Source organism: Pleurodeles waltl, chromosome 7 (assembly GCF_031143425.1).
Source record: "Pleurodeles waltl isolate 20211129_DDA chromosome 7, aPleWal1.hap1.20221129, whole genome shotgun sequence".
NCBI classification, from domain to species: domain Eukaryota; kingdom Metazoa; phylum Chordata; class Amphibia; order Caudata; family Salamandridae; genus Pleurodeles; species Pleurodeles waltl.
In genome coordinates this window covers 1,374,977,775-1,374,995,713 of record NC_090446.1, presented here as the reverse complement: position 1 = coordinate 1,374,995,713, position 17,939 = coordinate 1,374,977,775, and the positions used below count along the sequence as shown (strand labels likewise).

Sequence of the window (17,939 nt, the reverse complement as noted above, 5' to 3'; positions counted from 1 at the left end):
GAAATGCAGTTAGGCAGACCTCTCATCCACCTTCTGCCTCAGAAGAGCTCACTTAGAGCTTAATGGGCCGACTGCCAATGGGTTGTGGTGGCAGAGACAATGCCATTGGGGCTGTTTGAATTCCCTTACTTCTAAATTTTGTTTGGTATAGGTCAGGAAAGGGCAAAGGAAGTCACCAATTTTTGGCAAATGGCATATTTCTGCCCACTCTAAATGATTCTTTAGGTTCGAATGCCTGTGTACCACCCATGGAATGCCCTCTGGATGCAGAGTTGGACATGCCACTTTTTTGCATTACTTTTTAGGTCAAAATAAGAATTGTGCTAGAAAGTAATTTTGTGCAAAGTGCTAGTAAACCAAGGCCTTAATTTCTTCTTGGTTTCTTTGTACCACACGGACACATTGCCCTCTCAGCACCCAAGAATCTGGCTGTACTTAGTACTTGAACTGCCTTGGGATGTTGACTTCTCAGCACTGATGTACAAAATACTCACACTACCTCAGCTTCAGTGCCAGGGACTCTAATGCAATCAAGGAAAGTGCCTCCAACCCCCAATTTCCTGGTTGTGTAGTAAAAAACAGCTATAATTGGTGTGCAGTGGGCCTCTCTAATCCCTCAGCTGGGATGCCACTGCACCTGATGCACCATAGATAGCTTTGCCCCTATTCAGGTTAGTGCAGGAGAGCCAAAGACGTCTTATTGTTGAGTGCTGGCACCTATTTTTCTGCACCAGGCAATTACTGCGAGCAAAAGACACATATGGGAAAGAGGGAAGAAGAGAAAGACGTAAAATTGTCACAAAGGGAGAAAGCAGAAAGCTGCAAGAGTGACCTGAAGGGCAGGGAGTGGCTGTAAATGGATTAAAGAGGTCCAAGATGGTTTCAGGATTGCGCAGCCTCGGTATTCCATGCTCGCACATTTAAATGCAGCAGCCGCGTGTTTCAGACAAGAGCTTTGGGCACCAGCACGTTCTTATTTACATATTAACCACTGCATATACCTAAAACCAACCTGTACTGTTGGCCTTGTCAATGACTGTCTTTGTGCGCTCTCCAGAGAGTGCAAGGATAGGAAGGCCATATATTCGGAACTCCTTTTTGACCCACTGACGGGAACTGCAAGAAACTTGCACTGCCTTGAGCCGGAACCAGGGCGCTCAATCATGGCGGTTCAAAGTATGCACTGTACAAGAGTAAGAACAACAACAAAACAAAAAAAACACAACATCGTGGAATAACTAACACTCTAAAGGAGTGCAAGATTGAGTAAAACCTAAATTTAAAGGGTAACTAAATCCCTGACGGAACACCTGCATTTATATTACATTAATTGTTCAGAAATCGTCAGTGTTTTCCCAGTAAAATTAAGGATGTGAATATAGGCCCGAGAGGGACCCGTTTCAATGTCCTTTCTAATATACTAACGGGTCTGAAACCGGGATAGATGCGGCCCACTTAAAGCCCTGGCACTGTGCATCACCACATCGCTGAGACACCAGGCTTGTGCATTAGCGGAACTACATTCACCTGCAAGGAATGACCTCTACCTGACATTCCTCCCTCGCCCCCATAGAGAGACAACAGGGGCTCTGCTGAGAAAGGTCTTGTTCAGGGTCTCGCCCTGAGGCGGCCCCGCACACTTGATATCAGAATTAAAATAAATGTCACGCCCCGAAAATATCCCGAGTCGGAAAAGAAAAGCTTCGCTAGAAAAATAAGAGATTATTATACAAAGGCCTTGATCAAAAAACGGATGCCCGTGCCCTTGAGCAGGCTTCTGTTACCTGCTGCCGCCGACAAGCAGGTGCCCGGGAGGACGGTGCAAGGTAAGCTGTGCCGCCCACTGGCTCCCATCCGGCCCTCAAGGACCGAAGGCGCCAAGAGTGGGTGTGATGAGCCATACTTTCCACAGCTGGCAACCCGGGGGGCAGAGGCGCAGCACCTCCATCACCACTGACGTAACAAGGTTGCTATGGGCCCCCTCCCTCCCCTCCAGGTGACAGCTGACTAGTACAAGCATTTACAATGTAATGGGTCTCGCATTTGCTCGAGTTAGATCTATTAGGTTAGTAAACTCCTAACTGGACTATTCATGCCACATAAACTGAAAATGAAAAGTAAAACAGTTTCACATAAGCGAGCCAATTCAAAGTACCACAGCCACCATGAGGATCAGCGTGAAGAGACAGATAAAAGGAAAAAGAAGTTCGCTTGCAGTCAAACTTATCAGCAAAAGTGCAATTAGCCATGTAACAGGGGCGATGGCCAAGGCGGTAACACAACATCCCCTAGGAGGGACAAATGTAAACCATTTACCAATGTCATCAAAGGATTTTTTAAAGACAAGCCCACCAACGAGTGAAAGTGATGGGCGTGAAGTGGGGGTGGTTAAAAGCCCAGATACATACCAACACGTCTGAAAAGCAGCGCTTGCACTCTGCTATGCTCAACCTAAAAACTGCCATAACTGGTGTGCAGTGAACTGCTCATGCTTTATTATTGATGGTTATGCCCCTTCTTACGCCTGCTGAAGTGCATGCTGGGAACATGGACCTTCTCATGGCCTTCTGTAAAGATGACAATGGTCTTTGACTGGGCCACCTTGCTACACCCCCCTAAAAGACAGTTTTGTCCACTTTATTGAGATAGAAAATGAAGCCTTCTCTAGATCCCTCCCCTTCCTGTCACAGTTATGTTTCGATTGCTGTTTCTCTTACTTCACCTTTCTGCTAAAGGTACCGTTCTTGTTTGTCAGAGTTACTCCCTTCCTGCCAGTTTCAGTTTTTAGTGGTCACAGGTGGCCCCCCGTGCTGCTTCGCAGAGGCCCTACCCCTTTCGGCTCTAGCATTATGCATATATGTTAACAGCGGATGCAGGCGGGAGGCTCCCGATTTACAAAGCCTAAAATTGCTATGTTCTTGCAGTCTCCTTTCTGAAATTGCCTCTGTGTCAATATTAGTCAATGGGTAAATAAATTCACCCGATTTTCTTTTATCCTTATCCCTCTCTATCCTGTGTCGAAATGTTGACATGTATGGTTATATTTCTTGTGGTAGGTGACCCACACTCTTGGTGCATATTGTGATTTCTGCATACATGCCAACATTTGAGAGTGCCCGAGAAACTGATTGGAGACAGAGATAGGGAGAATTCTATTTTTCCATTGACCTCCAGTGAAGTGAGGTTTGTTACAAAAGGTAAATCAGAATTTTAGTTGTCCTCCTAAATAAGAAGAGTTGCTACTTTTGGTTTAAGTTTCTATGGGGGTTATTCTAACTTTGGAGGAGTGTTAATCCGTCCAAAAAGTGACGGTAAAGTGACGGATATACCACCAGCCGTATTACGAGTTCCATAGGATATAATGGACTCGTAATACGGCTGGTGGTAAATCCGTCACTTTTCCGTCACTTTTGGGACGGATTAACACCTCCTCCAAAGTTAGAATAACCCCCTATGTCTGGGGAAGTGAATTTCATGTTTGTGGTATCCCCACTTACATGGATGCACTATTCGTGGTACTTCCATTTCACGTTGACTTAATTAACTTATTGCAGGTGCAACCTCCAGTAATGTAACTTATGGTTTATAATGTCATGTCTCATTCTTGCTGCATTCATGCAATTTGTGTTTTTGTTAAAGTCGTTTGCTCCTGACGTACCGTCTCATACCTCTCGCTCTCCATTTATCTTGCATCTTACATGCAGGCCCTGGTTGCCACCACTGAGAACAAAGCTGTGGCTGGAATACCGTACTACATCAGAGACCAGGGGGTCCTCAACCAGACAGACATCTACGCCACGACTACAAAGCGAGACTTTCGTACTTACACAAAGTGAGCAGTGCATAGGAGGTTGAGCAGGGAATCTTTGTGTGTGTTTGTAGCTCCACCCTTTTAATGCTCTGTTCTTTTGTCTCTTATGTACACATTTTTCTCTTTCTATGTTATGTATTTCTTGCTACTTGAAGGTTTAATTTATTTTGTTTGCCGCTTTTTGATCTCTTTTCTTGTCTCCCTGGAGCTCTGTCCCTCACACCATCTTATTTCCTCTGAGTATTCCTTTATACTCTCTACTTGTTCTCTCTGGTTAGCTGTAGGCTCTTACATTTTTTTAGTGAATTGACTACCAAGTTTTTTGAATATTTAAAAATATCAGTGGTACATTAGGAAGTTCTGATTTTTCCATTGTTGGGTGTATAGAAGGAAAAGACCTGTTGCCTTTTCTCCTTTTAAACGTTCCTTATTCTGCTGTCTGATGGTGGGCCAGGAACCACCAGAGATGTTGAACTTGTCTGCAAGATTAGGAAGGGTCTTGGTCGTGATGACTTTGTAAATTATGCAGCTGGTTTTTGAAGATGGTGCAAGATGGAAAGGGGAGCCAATGGGTTTCATCTACATCAGGATTGGGTGATGTGGTCTTATTTGTTTAGGATGAGATGTGCTGTAGTAGAGTAGGATGCCCTTAAGTGGGGGCGGGGGCAGTGTCTAGTTTGCGAGGCCAAGGAGTAAGGTGTTAGCACCATCCAGTTCCAAGAGTACAAAGGCTTGAACAGCAGCTCTGTAGTTTCCTTTTCTGGAACAAAAAGTTTTTGAAAGTGCCCAGTGGTGTCTGATTGTGACCAGTGCTTTTTATGTATACCAATGGGACTCTTGGAGTCTGGATGTCAACAACTGATCCTACAACCTTCTAATAGCATCCTAGTCTCTTGATGCCTAATAATGAAAGAACCTGCCCAATACTACAAAGGGAGGTATACAGATGTATTTAGCAGTACAACAATCTTAAAAACAAAGAGCTTACCACTGCTGAGACTATCACTGGTCCCCTGGCTTCAAAGACAGTGACACATACTCAACAGACAAAAACTGTGAAGGAAACAAACTTAGATTAACATCGGCACACCTGACAAAGTTAGTTCTGTTGAACTAACCCAGGCCCCTCAGGATACAACTTTGCTATCTATGGTCAGATTATGTTATCTTGCTACAACATTGCTTCAAAGTGGCAACATTTCTGTAAACTCAGTTACCCCTAATCATACTTGTGGCCCTTTTACTTTTTACGCCCTAGAAGCCCAGGTCACTTGTAGATCTCTCGGACTTTCATTTTTATTTGCTACCATTAACGCCCCCCAGAGTTCTATCTCCTCGCAGTCAACTCTGAGCCGGCTGAATCTTAGTTCTTCAATCCGCTCCTCACTTACTTACCCCTCAGTGGCGTGGGCAAGGCCCGTGATAACTACAGCCCATCGCCAGCTCCGTGGCATCTACTGTAACATTAGGCCGCTAAAGAAGCATGCAGTTGAAGTCTGGGATCTTTTAACATCACTGTCCCCAGACTTCTGTTTTCTCATGGAAACCTGGCTATAAACCACTGCTCTCCCTTGCATCTCTTTGGCCCTGCCCGATAATTACCAACTAGTCAGACTGGATAGATAATCCAGACCTGGCAGAGGTTGCGATTGCTTTTCAAAACTCCATTAAGGCCCTAATTTTTTTATCTTTTTATCACAGACTGGGTGGAATTATGTACATTTAAACTAGAGTTGGCAACAGGTCCTCATTGAAAGGGAGCATTAATTTACCTCTCCCCAGGACCTAAGAAAGATTTCAATCATCTTTTGAATGAACATGTGGCTCCTTACGTACTCTCCTCTAATAATCTTCTTTTGTTGGGATATTTCAACTTTCATGGGGAGGACGTTTCTAGGTCAGAGGTGGCCTCACTTTTTGAAGATTTAGAAACACTGAGGGTCTCATTGCAATTTTGGCAGATGGTTTAAGCCGTCCGCCTAAACTCCAACAGGAAGGTTGCTGCCAATGTGGCTACTTCCCGGGTGTGCCCATTATGAGTTTCCCGCTAGGTCGGCGGACAGAAACCAGAGTTTCCGCCTGCTGGCCTAGCAGGAATCAGCCTATAGATTGTCCCCGGCTCATAATCGAGCCAGCAGCAATGCTGTAGAGCGCAGGGTGAATTAGCACCCTCGCAATGTTCAGTGTCTGCAAAGCCGACAGTGAACATTGTGAGGGTGCTGGCCAAGAGGGGGGCCCAGTACAGGGCCCCCCCGGGATACCCTGCACCAGTTCTACGCCAGCCTGAATTCGGTGGCAGGGAACAAAGTTGTAATCCCCAGGGCAGCACTGCCCTGGCGGATTAGGACCACCACGACCGCCAGACTGCTGGGACAACTAATCTTGGCAGTGCTGGCAAAGTGGTGTCCAAAGACTTTGACATCACTGATGCCTTAAATAATTATCATTGTGCCCTAAGTATGGCATTTTACAAATTGGCCCCCTTAAAAACCTCCAAGCAGACCTCTTTCAGGCCTCAGGCCCCATGGTTCTCCAATGAACTAAGCTTACTGAAAGATGGGTACATAAAATTGGAAAGACCCTGGCATTGCCCAAAAATGTTAAGTGACAAAGCAGCCTTAAAATCTGCCTTATCTGAATATCATGCCCTCATCCGGAAGATTAGGAGGAATTTTATTTGTAGCCAAATTGCAAGTACGGGCACCTCCTTTAAGAAACACTTTAAAGTGCTTAATGACTTTGTCCATCCCCATGCTTGTGTCTCAGATATCCCTGCTTCCCAGAACATTTGTGACTCTCTTGCTGACTTCTTTGAAGCCAAAATTGACACTATTTATAAGGCATTTACTTTCAGTCATGTGGAGAGCAATTCCCTTGTAATGTAATTGCTTTGCAACAACTCTTTTCTGCTCTGGGACAGGTTCTAACCCCTTACTTTAGATTCTATTCTTGCACTCCTGTCCAAAGCTAAATCTGGCTCTCCTGCCAATGTCTGTCCTCTGAGGACATTGACTACTTTGTCAGTAGTCTAAGCACCAGCTAGTTTACCTTTATTCAATCTCTCCCTTGAGTCTGCTGAATTACCATCTGTAGGAAAATGGCTCCTCGTTGCAGTTACCCCCCACTTTTTGCCCGATATTGATGCCGACTTGACTAAGAAGTGTGCTGGGACCCTGCTAACCAGGCCCCAGCACCAGTGTTCTTTCACTTAAAAATTTACCATTGTTTCCACAATTGGCACACCCCTGGCACACAGATAAGTCCCTTGTAAGAGGTACCAGTGGTACCACGGCCTTTTGACCAGGGAAGGTCCCTAAGGGCTGCAGCATGTGTTGTGCCACCCTAAGGGACCCCTCACCTAACACATGCACACTGCCATTGCAGATTGTGTGTGTTGGTGGGGAGAAAAAGGCAAAGTCGACATGGCATCCCGCTCAGGATGCCATGGACACAAAATACTGCCTGTGGCATAGGTAAGTCACCCCTCCAGCAGGCCTTAAAGCCCTAAGGCAGGGTGTACTATACCACAGGTGAGGGCATAGCTGCATGAGCAATATGCCCCTACAGTGTCTAAGTCTATTCTTAGACATTGTAAGTACAGTGTGGCCATATTAAGGATATGGTCTGGGAGTTTGTCAAAACGAACTCCACAGTTCCATAATGGCTACACTGAACATTGGGAAGTTTGGTATCAAACATCTCAGAATAATAAACCCACACTGATGCCAGTGTTGGATTTATTAAAAAATGCACATAGAGGGCATCTTAGGGATGCCCCCTGTATTTTTACCCAATCCTTCAATACAGGACTGACTGGTCTGTGCCAGTCTGCCACCGAGACGAGTTTCTGACCCCCTGGGGTGAGAGCCGTTGTGCTCTCTGGGGCTAGAAACAAAGCCTGCACTGGGTAGAGGTGCTTTACACCTCCCCCTGCTGGAACTGTAACACCTAGCAGTGAGCCTCAAAGGCGCAGGCTTTGTGTTGCAATGTCCCAGGGCACTCCAGTTAGTGGAGATGCCTGCCCCCTTCAGACACAGCCTGCACTTTTGGTGGCAAGTTCGGAGAAGATAATGAGAAAACCAAGGAGGAGTCACCCTCCAGCTAGGACAGCCCGTAAGGTGTCCTGAGCTGAGGTGACCCCTGCCTTAGGAAATCCTCCATCTCGTTTTGGAGGATTCCCCCCAATAGGATTAGGGATGTGCCCCCCTCCCCACAGGGAGGAGGCACAAAGACGGTGTAGCCACCCTCAAGGACAGTAGCCATTGGCTACTGCCCCCCAGACCTAAACACACCCCTAAATTGATTATTTAGGGGCAACCCTGAACCCAGGAAATCAGATTCCTGCAACCTACAACAAGAAGAAGGACTGCTGACCTGAAAGCCCCGCAGAGACGACGGAGATGACAACTGACTTGGCCCCAGTCCTACCGGCCTGTCTCCAGACTCAAAGAACCTGCACAGCGGCGCATCCAGTGGGACCAGCGACCTCTAAGGACTCAGATGACTGCTCTGCACCTAAAGGACCAAGAACCTCCTGAGAACAGCGGCTCTGTTTAAGAAACATCAACAAGAAACCAACTTTAAAGAGACTCCAACTTACCGCCAGAAGCGTGAGTCTTCACACTCTGCACCCGAAGCCCCCGGCTCGAGTTTGGAGAAATCAACACTGCAGAGAGGACTCCAAGGTGACTCCAACGACATGGACACCCTGAATCGACCTCCCTGCACCCCCACAGCAACACCTGCAAAGAGGGTCCAGAGGCTCCCCCTGACCGCGACTGCGTGGTAACAAAGGAACCCGAAACCTGGACCAAGTACTGCACTCGCAGCCCCCAGGACCGAGAGGAACCACCTACCAGTGCAGCAGATATCAGCAGACGGCCCTCATCCTAGCCCAGTCGGTGGCTGGCCCGAGAAGCCCCCCTGTGCCCTGCCTGCATCGCCAGAGTGACCCCCGGGGCCCTCCATTGTTTTCTGCAGCAAACCTGACACCTACTTTGCACACTGCACCCGGCCGCCCCTGTGCCGCTGAGGGTGATTTTTGTGTGCTTGTGTGTGTCCCCCCTCCCCCAGTGCTCTACAACCCCCCTCTGGTCTTCTTCCCGAGGGCGCAGGTACTTACCTGCTAGCAGACTGGAACCGGAGCACCCCTGTTCTCCGTAGGTGCCTATGTGTTTTGGGCCCTCTTTTGACCTCTGCACCTGACCGGCCCTGTGTTGCTTGTGCTGTGGCTTTGGGGTTGCCTTGAACCCCCAACAGTGGGCTGCCTATGCTCATGAGAGTGACTGTGTAAGTGCTTTACTTACCTGAGAAAATAACAATTACTTACCTCCCCCAGAAACTGTTGATTTTTGGAGTGTCCACTTAATAGCTTATTGCCATTTTAATCGAAACTGTGTGTACTGCTGTTTTAAATCAACGTTCTAGGTGAAGTGCCTGTGTGAAGTACCTTGCAATTTATGCACTTACCTAAAATTTGAATCTTGTGGTTCTGAAATAAATTAAGAAAATATATTTTTCTATATAAAAACCTATTAGCGTGGAGTTAAGTCTTTGAGTGTGTGTTCTCATTTATTGCCTGTGTGTGTACAACACATGCTTAACACTACCCTCTGATAAGCTTACTGCTCGAACACACTACCACAAAATAGAGCATTAGTATTATCTAATTTTGACACTATCAACCTCTAAGGGGAACCCTTGGACTCTGTGCACACTGTCTCTCACTTTGAGATAGTATATACAGAGCCAACTTCCTACACCAACTGTTTGAAAGACAGCTCTGGTCTCCCCCATTCTTAAAAAACCTAATCTGGATCCCAGTAATCTTACTAACTATTGTCCTGTATCCCTTCTCCTTTTGTTAGTGAACATGCTCGAAAGCCATGTGAATAAATTACTCATTACATTTTTGGAGCATATGTCATTTTGTGTCCATCTCAATCTGGATTTAGAGCAGCCCAAAGCACAGAGACGGCACTGTTTTCAGTCACTGATTCCATCCGCCGCTTGCTGGATACTGGCACCCCTGCCATGCTTGTGTTGCTGGATCTTTCGGCAGCATTTAACACCATTTCTCATGCAATACTGATTAGCAGATTGCATGACATCGGTGACAGTGGTACTGTACTTCAGCGGCTGGCTGATATCTTAAAAGGTCGGACTCAAATTAATATCCTGCATCCTTTTAAATCTCGCCAGGTTTGGATTACTAAAGGAGTTCCGCTGGGCTCAGTGTTACGCCAGACACTGTTTAATATCTTTGTCACTCCTTTGGCCCAGATTGTTAAAAGATTTGGCTTTGAAGTAATTTATTATGCTCATAATACTCAGCTGATTATTACTTTAGGACAGGACACTGACGGTGCTGTTTTCAAGATTGCATGAGGAGTTTTGCAGCCTGGATGTCCAAGAACTGTCTTCAGCTGAATAGCGAGAAGACAGAGCTTTTGTTGTTTGGCAAAGCCCAACTGCTGTGGTATCCTGACTGGTGACCATCTGAACTGGGGTCTGCCCGTTGCTCTAGTCCATTAAAAAATCCAGGTTTTAAGATTGACTGCGACCTGTTGATGAAAAACCACATAGCCGCCTTAAGAGGGACATGTTTCACCACCAGGCGGCTCCTGAGGAAAGTCTTTCCCTGGCTTCCTTCCTCGGCTAGGAAAATATTGGTTCAGGCCCTGATAATCAGCCGCCTAGACTATAGTAATGCTCTGCTCTTGGCAGCAATTGACACTCCTTTAATCAAATTACAGGTGATGGAAAATAGGGCTGCTTGGCAATTATTCAATCTTCCTGCAGACTCTACTTCTAACCCCATTCTTTGATCTCTCCACTGGATTCCAGTCAGGAAGCACATTGTTTCTTGACCACAAAGTTTTGTGGAGCAAATCCACTCTATAACTCAAAGACAAATTACGCTATTATTGTCCCTCTCACACTTTAAAATCTAGCAATAAGGCACTGCTGTCCATTCCATGAATCCTTAAGGATATGGGGGCATAGCGCTCTCCTATACTGCCCCGATGGCATGGAATCGGCTTCCAGGCCTTCTTCGCTGTTGCTCAGACTTTGCCCAGTTCAAACAACTGTTAAAAACCTGGCTTTTTAAAATTTTAATGCGATTCATGTGGAGGTCGGGCACCGAGATACAACTTTGGGTGCGATTCTCTGCACTTTATTTAATAGAAAGAGAAATAGTAATTACAGTGATTGTTAGCAGCAGTGCTGGTTTCTATTACAAGCAACCTCGAGGCTGTAGCCCATGAGCAATCACCATGACTCACCCAACAGTCAACTGGTGATTTTCAAGGCAACCACAGGCTGCCAGACATTTTAACCTGGTGGCAGGTATATCATACTCAGGGTTTTGTGGTCTCTGAGAATCAGACAGGACCTTCTCTCTGCGTATACTTTGTACAGCTCACTCACCGTTTTCTTCTTTTTTTCCTTCATTTCTCATCTTCTTGCTATTTATGTGTGTCATCTTTATTTGGACTAAGTTTCCATGTTATATTATCTCTTTCTCCTCCCTTACATTACTCATTCTCTGACACTCATTTCTTCTCCTATCTTTTTCTTCCCTTTCTCAATCCTTTCTCTATCTATCTATCAATCCCTTTGTCAATCCATCCATCAGACAGTCTGTGTCTCTATCAGCCTTAATCATTATTTCTTTGTTTTCTTCGCTTTTATGCATTCCTGATCATCTTCTTCTTTTATTCCTCTCTCACCCTCTTCTCTTTCTCAGTCTTCCTTTACCTCTACTTAATCAATTTAATTACATTTGCCTTGGCTTGTTCTCCCACTTTTGCCATCTCTTTTGCTTTATCTCCTCACTACTCTTTTCCCTCACTTTGTCTCTCTTGTTTTGTCAGTATTCCTGATACATGTTTTAGATTGTTCTAGAATCGCAGAGTTCAGTTGTTTAGACCTCTTGGCACCAAGGACTCAGACAATGTGTCAACCCAAGACAGGAAACCAACTGGACGGCAAACACCCCTTAACCCACTGAGCAATATTTGGGTGAGATGTGCTTCTGGTAATGATCAGTCCCATAGGATGAATCCCATAAGACAATGAATAGTTAGTGGAACCCCAAAACCTCTTTCATTAATGCATAACGCACATAAGAACACTAGAAAATGTGAAATATATCTAAAGATTTATTTTAAAATCAAAATCCTATAGGAATTGTAACCACAATAATCATAAAAAAATGACAGCAACAATGTTTACCACAAGGGTAAATAAAAGGAAGAACTCCACCACTATTGCAGTTATATGTAGGATGCAATTCTATGTCCATTCTGCTATTTCTACGCTCTAAGCTAATTTGAAGCACATCAGAAAATGAAAACCGATTTGAAGTGTCAGAGCTGGTTCACACCCGCATACCTGTTTGAACAATAGGGCTTATTTTTAATATAATATTAAGGTCTGCAATTCTTGTCAAGTGAGGCCAGCTGCACAGATGAGTTCAGCACGAGAGGGGTTAATTGTCCCCTTTGCCAGTAGCTTTCAATTACAACCCATGATATGATGCTGCACGGCCTGTCCCATTGTCCCCTGATTTGAATATCCCTTCTGGTTAGTGTTTGTGTTCAGCTTTTATAACACTATTTCACTGTTGTAATTATCAGCCTTCTAGAAACTCTTTAGAAATCAACATCAAGGAATGTAAACCAGAACGGTCAGCACTTAGATTAAATAAAACAATTATTTTTAAACAATACTATGTCACATTGCCAAACATAATGGTATAAACTAAATGTGCATTCTATTAACCACACTTATTCAATCTTGATTGAACCAAGAATAGGAATACTCAGGAGAGAAAACACATTACAATCATGTCATTCATTCTTACATCCCTTGTCTGTCCATCACCATTTCTCTGCCTACTTCGGCTGCATTTCTATTGCTCTTTCTACCAATTTTAGTTATAGCCCTCTATCTCTTGCACTCATCATGTGTTTCTTTGCTTTCTTCACACCCTCTTTTGTTTTCATATGCTCTCTTCTCCTTTTCTCTTTTGCTTTGTCCTTTCTTCCCCACACGGCCTACTTTTAATGCCAAGACGTGTTTTCATTCTGTCTTATATTCTCTGCTTAGCCCTGTCATTTTACTCTTTCTCTTTTACTCTCATTCTACAGATGTTGCCACAACTCTCTGTGGCACTCCCTTTTTTGCCTTAACACTGTCACTTCCTCTTTGCCTCTTCTGTTTTTCTCCTGTTCTTCCTGTCCTTTACTCTCCATCTTTTACTCTTCTCCTATGTTATTTTCTATTTACTTCCTTGCCTCTGCTGCTTCCTGTCACCTTCTTTTTACCACACGTTCTCTCTCTAGCTCGCTCTTTCATTCTCTGCTTGTTAATGTGTTTTTTGTTCTTTCTTCCTGCAGGAAGGAGCTTGAAGGCTATCCCAAGAAAGACATCCTTACATATTGGGAGAGCGAAGATTACCCTAAGGCCTGGGGTCATGGCCTCAAGGAGAACCCACTGTCCAAAGAATCCAACCCAGCCCTCAGACGTCCCGGCCCCATGCGTGACACAATCCAGTTTCCCATTGCCACAAAGCTGCCACGGATTCCACCACGGGCTGCACATGTACCACACCGCGGCCTGTGCACCTTGGCCCAGGAGACCTATCAGCCACCTCTGGATGTGAAGCAGACCCAGGACCGCTCCTGCTCTCTGGAAACACCCTGGAGCCTGCCACATGAGGGCCCATTGCCCGCCATCATGGCTGTCCCGAAAATGTATGAAACAGAGTACGAGACCTACGGGAGCGAACAGCCCATCACCATTTGATGATGATGGAGTCCTAAATTGAGATATCGCTGAACAAAAGAGATGCCACACAGCACCTAAGAAGGAAGGCGTGGTGTTATGCTGAGCACGGCTTTATGTGTTGTGTTATCATATATATAAAAAAATAATAAAGTTAAATATGAAGAGACTTACTGAGTACAGATTTCCTGTGACTGCGTAGGGTGTGAGGTCTGCGAGTAATGTACACCAACGTCAACTCAAAATCATATCGTTTTTCTGGGTAGAAGCTGAAGGTGCACAACAGAAGTGAAGATTGATTTGAAAAATGCGTTCTCTTCTCTCCTCTTCTAAGCCTCTGGGTTAAAGCATTCAAATAATGAATGGGTGGATGTGGAACAGGGCCAGGGATTGAGCTTATGTGGGAATTGTTATGTAAGAGAGTGTAGGTTGTCCGAGGCCCCTGTTTTACAAAGAACCTGGAGAAGAATGGTACAAAAAACAAATCTTCTTAAGAAGTTAGATTGATGAGCTACCGCAACCACAGCTAGTTGGTCTCAAGTCATAGGCCAAGCACCAGTTACAGAAGTATTTACTTAAGTTGTACTCTTGATCAATTTCACAACTCATTGCCGGAGCTCATAAAAAACTGTAGTAAACTGCAAAATGTTCTTTTGTGATGGAAGGAAAGCACCTGTCACTTATCACTCAAAACACTACACATCAGCTTGCTTTTTATACACCACTTGATCCACAACCACAGTCAAACACCAAAGACCAACATTGAGTGGCCCACATTGTTTTTCAAATTACTAAGCACATGATTTAGGGTTTGGCAGATGGGTTACTCCTCCACAAATGTGGAGTTTGCTGGTGCATTACAACATCATGCAGTCATCATGTGATCCTGGTTATCACTCTGACATTAGTTTTTTCACAAATGTTGCGCAAATTAGAATTTACCTTTAAAAACAGAAGACAAGAAGCATATGGCAAAAGAGGAAATGGTTTCTTTAATTAAACATTACGGCTAGGAGAGCAGTTACAGAACCAGGGTCTGAGGACTGTCTCTCATTGTACATTGGATTGAAGTAAGTTTTATAAGTTTCTCTGTGTGCAATAAAATGTTAAAAATGCGAACAGTCATAGATATAATTCCAGATAGGGAATGAAGGTCGGCCTGGACCTGGCGTGGACCAAAGTGGACCAACAAGTACATGTCCAGATTTCCGTTCTGAGGGACACATTGTCACTGCAGGTGCTGTGTCCTGATTGGCTAAGTGTACCTAACTACTTGTGGCATCTAACTTTATGGTGTTTTGGGAATGCACACATCCCTCTGGCCATGTGTGCTTTATTGGGGCCAATCTCTAGGCTGCCGGCTAAGTGTTACCCCACATGTGACCTGTTAGTCACTAACCTTTAGGCATGGCATTTTGGTGAAATTACATCCATGGGAAAGCAATGAGCAGCGAGGGTAAGGTGTGGGGTGGGAGTGAGAGAGGTACCGCAGGATTCAGCTTTATTGGAGGGCAGATTTTCTGTTCCACTGTGCTGCTAGACAGGTAGGATAGGGGCTGGGTTGTGCTGCTGCCTGCAGCCCCTGCTCCTGGAGCTGTGAAGACTTCCACCACTCGTAATGAGAGCCAAGATGGCTGTCATACCGGCAGGAGCTGTACTTAGACAATCGAACCTGAGGGGGGGGACCTACTCACTCATTGGATGATGTCAATAAACTATTTGAAAATAAACCCTACAAAAAATGGCATCCACCCATTGTTTCTTTTTTTGATTAAGGGCTTAGGATTCTGATGGTCCACACCATGGTTCAATCTAGACTGGACAACAGAAATGTTGTCTTTTTATCAGCTCCAAATAAGCTAATTACTTGCCTAAAACGTATACAGAACAGTGCTGCACGCCTCATAAACAGCACTACGAAGTGGGATTCTATCACCCCCATTTTGAGAAAACTTCAATAGTTTCCTATCCACATTAGAAACATTTTCAAGGCTAGGACTATTATACACAAAGAAGTATTCCTCAATGCACATAATTTTATGGTTGCAAATTTTACGTGGTATACATATACCAGATCTCTCTATGCAGAACTCAAATTTCTTTTGTCTATACCCAAATGACGTTCTACTACTTATGGAGATGGATCTTTGCCCACGGCTGCCACCTAAGTGTTGAACTTTCTTCTGGTAAATCTCCATAGCAAACTCTCAAAATATATCTGTTCAAACTAGAACCACTCTAATCGTTCTGCCTTTACCAGTAAATAACCACTTACATGAATCAAGGAGCCAAAAGTTACAAAAAACCTTCTAAAAAATGTTCCACAGACCTACCTTGAAAACAGACTATCTTAGATTTAAAAAAGGTATCAGGACCTTTTTCTCCTCAGGGTATGACTAGATCAGCTGTCCAGTGACTGGCTCTTGTGATTCCAGACCCTGACATATCATATTATATATGTGCTTGGGAACCACATTTGTTCGTAAATGGCTCTGAGCAGCTATGTAGCTCATTTGAGACTCTCCCAGCACCGCCCAAAGGCTGAAAATGTTTCCTCATTTGGCACACTTTCTTGCTGTGAGTATCACCAAGACTGTTCACCATCCCTATAATTTTAGAGAGATGATGCTACTTACCAACAACCCCACACTCAAAATGTTTCCAGTTCTACTGCATGAACCTCGACTTGAGGCGGAGACCAGTGCTATGGACTCAGAGTGAGTGAATCCAGTCAGACAAGACAGCCACAAAATGAGAGCCCATCCTCTGCCAGGATACCCAATGCCAGGCCAGTCCGAACCAAACCCCTGTTGAGTGTAGTAATTTTTCCAGGTGCATCAAGGGATTTCTTGGGAATCCTATACTTTGGGCATAGAAACCTTCTAGGCAAGATATGACTAGAGCTTCATAAGACATGTCAAGACTTTAAGCAGGTGTTTCAGTTTTCTTAGTTTCAGAAAATAAAATCTCTTTAATGTTGCCATTGCTTGGATGTAGCAACAAGGTGGAATACAGGCGACTTAGCCAAGGTGACCGTTTTAAGAGTCATCTCACCATCCTGTATAGATTCACTCAGTGCTGTATCATTTGATTTCTAGAGTTTTGAGCGACAAATTATGGAATTACATTTCAGATGTCTTTATTACATCTATTTTAGTATACTATCCATGCATGATCTAAAGTGCTAATAGACTTGGTCAGTCATTCTTTAGATATACCTGCTTTTCATCCACATAAAGATTCAATGATACCTCATTATCAGTGAGCAAGTCTCCAGGGGTTCTACATAGAGACTGAACAGGGTGGGGAGCAAATGGAGCTCTACGGGATGCCATTGGACATATCGAGTGAGTCTGATACATACTTCCCAAACATACTAGTGTTGTGCAATTAGTAAGGTACGGTTTAAACCTTTTTGGAACTTTGTCATCTATGCCTATTCTGGTGTTGAAGTTGTTTAGAAGTATGTCTCAATCAATTGTGTCAAAGGTTGCAGTTAAATAAGGAGCCATGAATACACTATAAAATAGGACTTCATTGATCACCAGTGGTGAGTGAGGAGGTCCTTGTTGCATATGTGGTTTTAGTTTTAAAAGTCAGGCAATTTGTAATGTCCATAGCAAAACTGGAAGACCAGTGATAGGAAATAGTTGTCAGTGTGGATGAGATACACATTCTACTTCTATGGTTTGACTTGGCCACCTTTAGACCATAGGATATGGAATGGGCCAGCAGTGTATATTGATAGCTTTGTATTGGAGACTACAGAGCTAGTTTCCGCTTCAGAGATGGGATTGGACTTAGTTCATGGGTTTATCTTTTTCGATGTTGTGATATGTAAGGGTTCTGGGGGGAGGGCAGAAGTGTTAAGTTAATCTCTAATCGTGTTTAAAATAAGTATGTGGAGGCAAAAATGTTACATCTTGTAGCACTGAAACCAGGAGCGGGATTCTGGGTGCAAGATTGCTACTGTAATGATTTATTATCTTATAACGTGTTGTAAACTGCTTTTAACTAAATTTATTAAGAAGTTCAAAAATAAATGTTTTAAGAAAGGATGATGTTTTTGAAAGTTTTCCTTTTGATTTTTCAGGATTTTAGGAGAAGGAGGGTAGTGATTTTTCCACTTTTCTCACCTTGCCTAAGGTTGTGTCATTCCTAATGCTGTGTCAATCCTATGAAACAGATTACTGGATCTTTTCTATTACGTATTCCAAGAAAGTAACAAGGGGGATTGAATTGAAAATAAGCACTTAATCAGAAACCATAGATATGTAGGATAATGTCACAAGAAAGTCAAACTTCATCTGCTTTAAAGGGAGGATACCCAATTCTA

General features: G+C 44.1%; 1 protein-coding gene across 1 annotated transcript in view; it reads left to right on the top strand.

Annotated features, from left to right (window-relative positions):
* The window catches only part of SAXO3 (stabilizer of axonemal microtubules 3), a 73,877-nt gene extending 60,105 nt beyond the window's left edge, over nucleotides 1–13,772 (top strand). The window contains exons 4-5 of the mRNA XM_069200859.1: nucleotides 3,705–3,832; nucleotides 13,216–13,772. Coding sequence (XP_069056960.1) covers nucleotides 3,705–3,832; nucleotides 13,216–13,624 — 537 coding nt within the window. The 3' untranslated portion in view covers nucleotides 13,625–13,772. The remainder of the gene's footprint in view (nucleotides 1–3,704; nucleotides 3,833–13,215) is intronic.
* The last annotated feature ends 4,167 nt before the right edge of the window (nucleotides 13,773–17,939 follow it).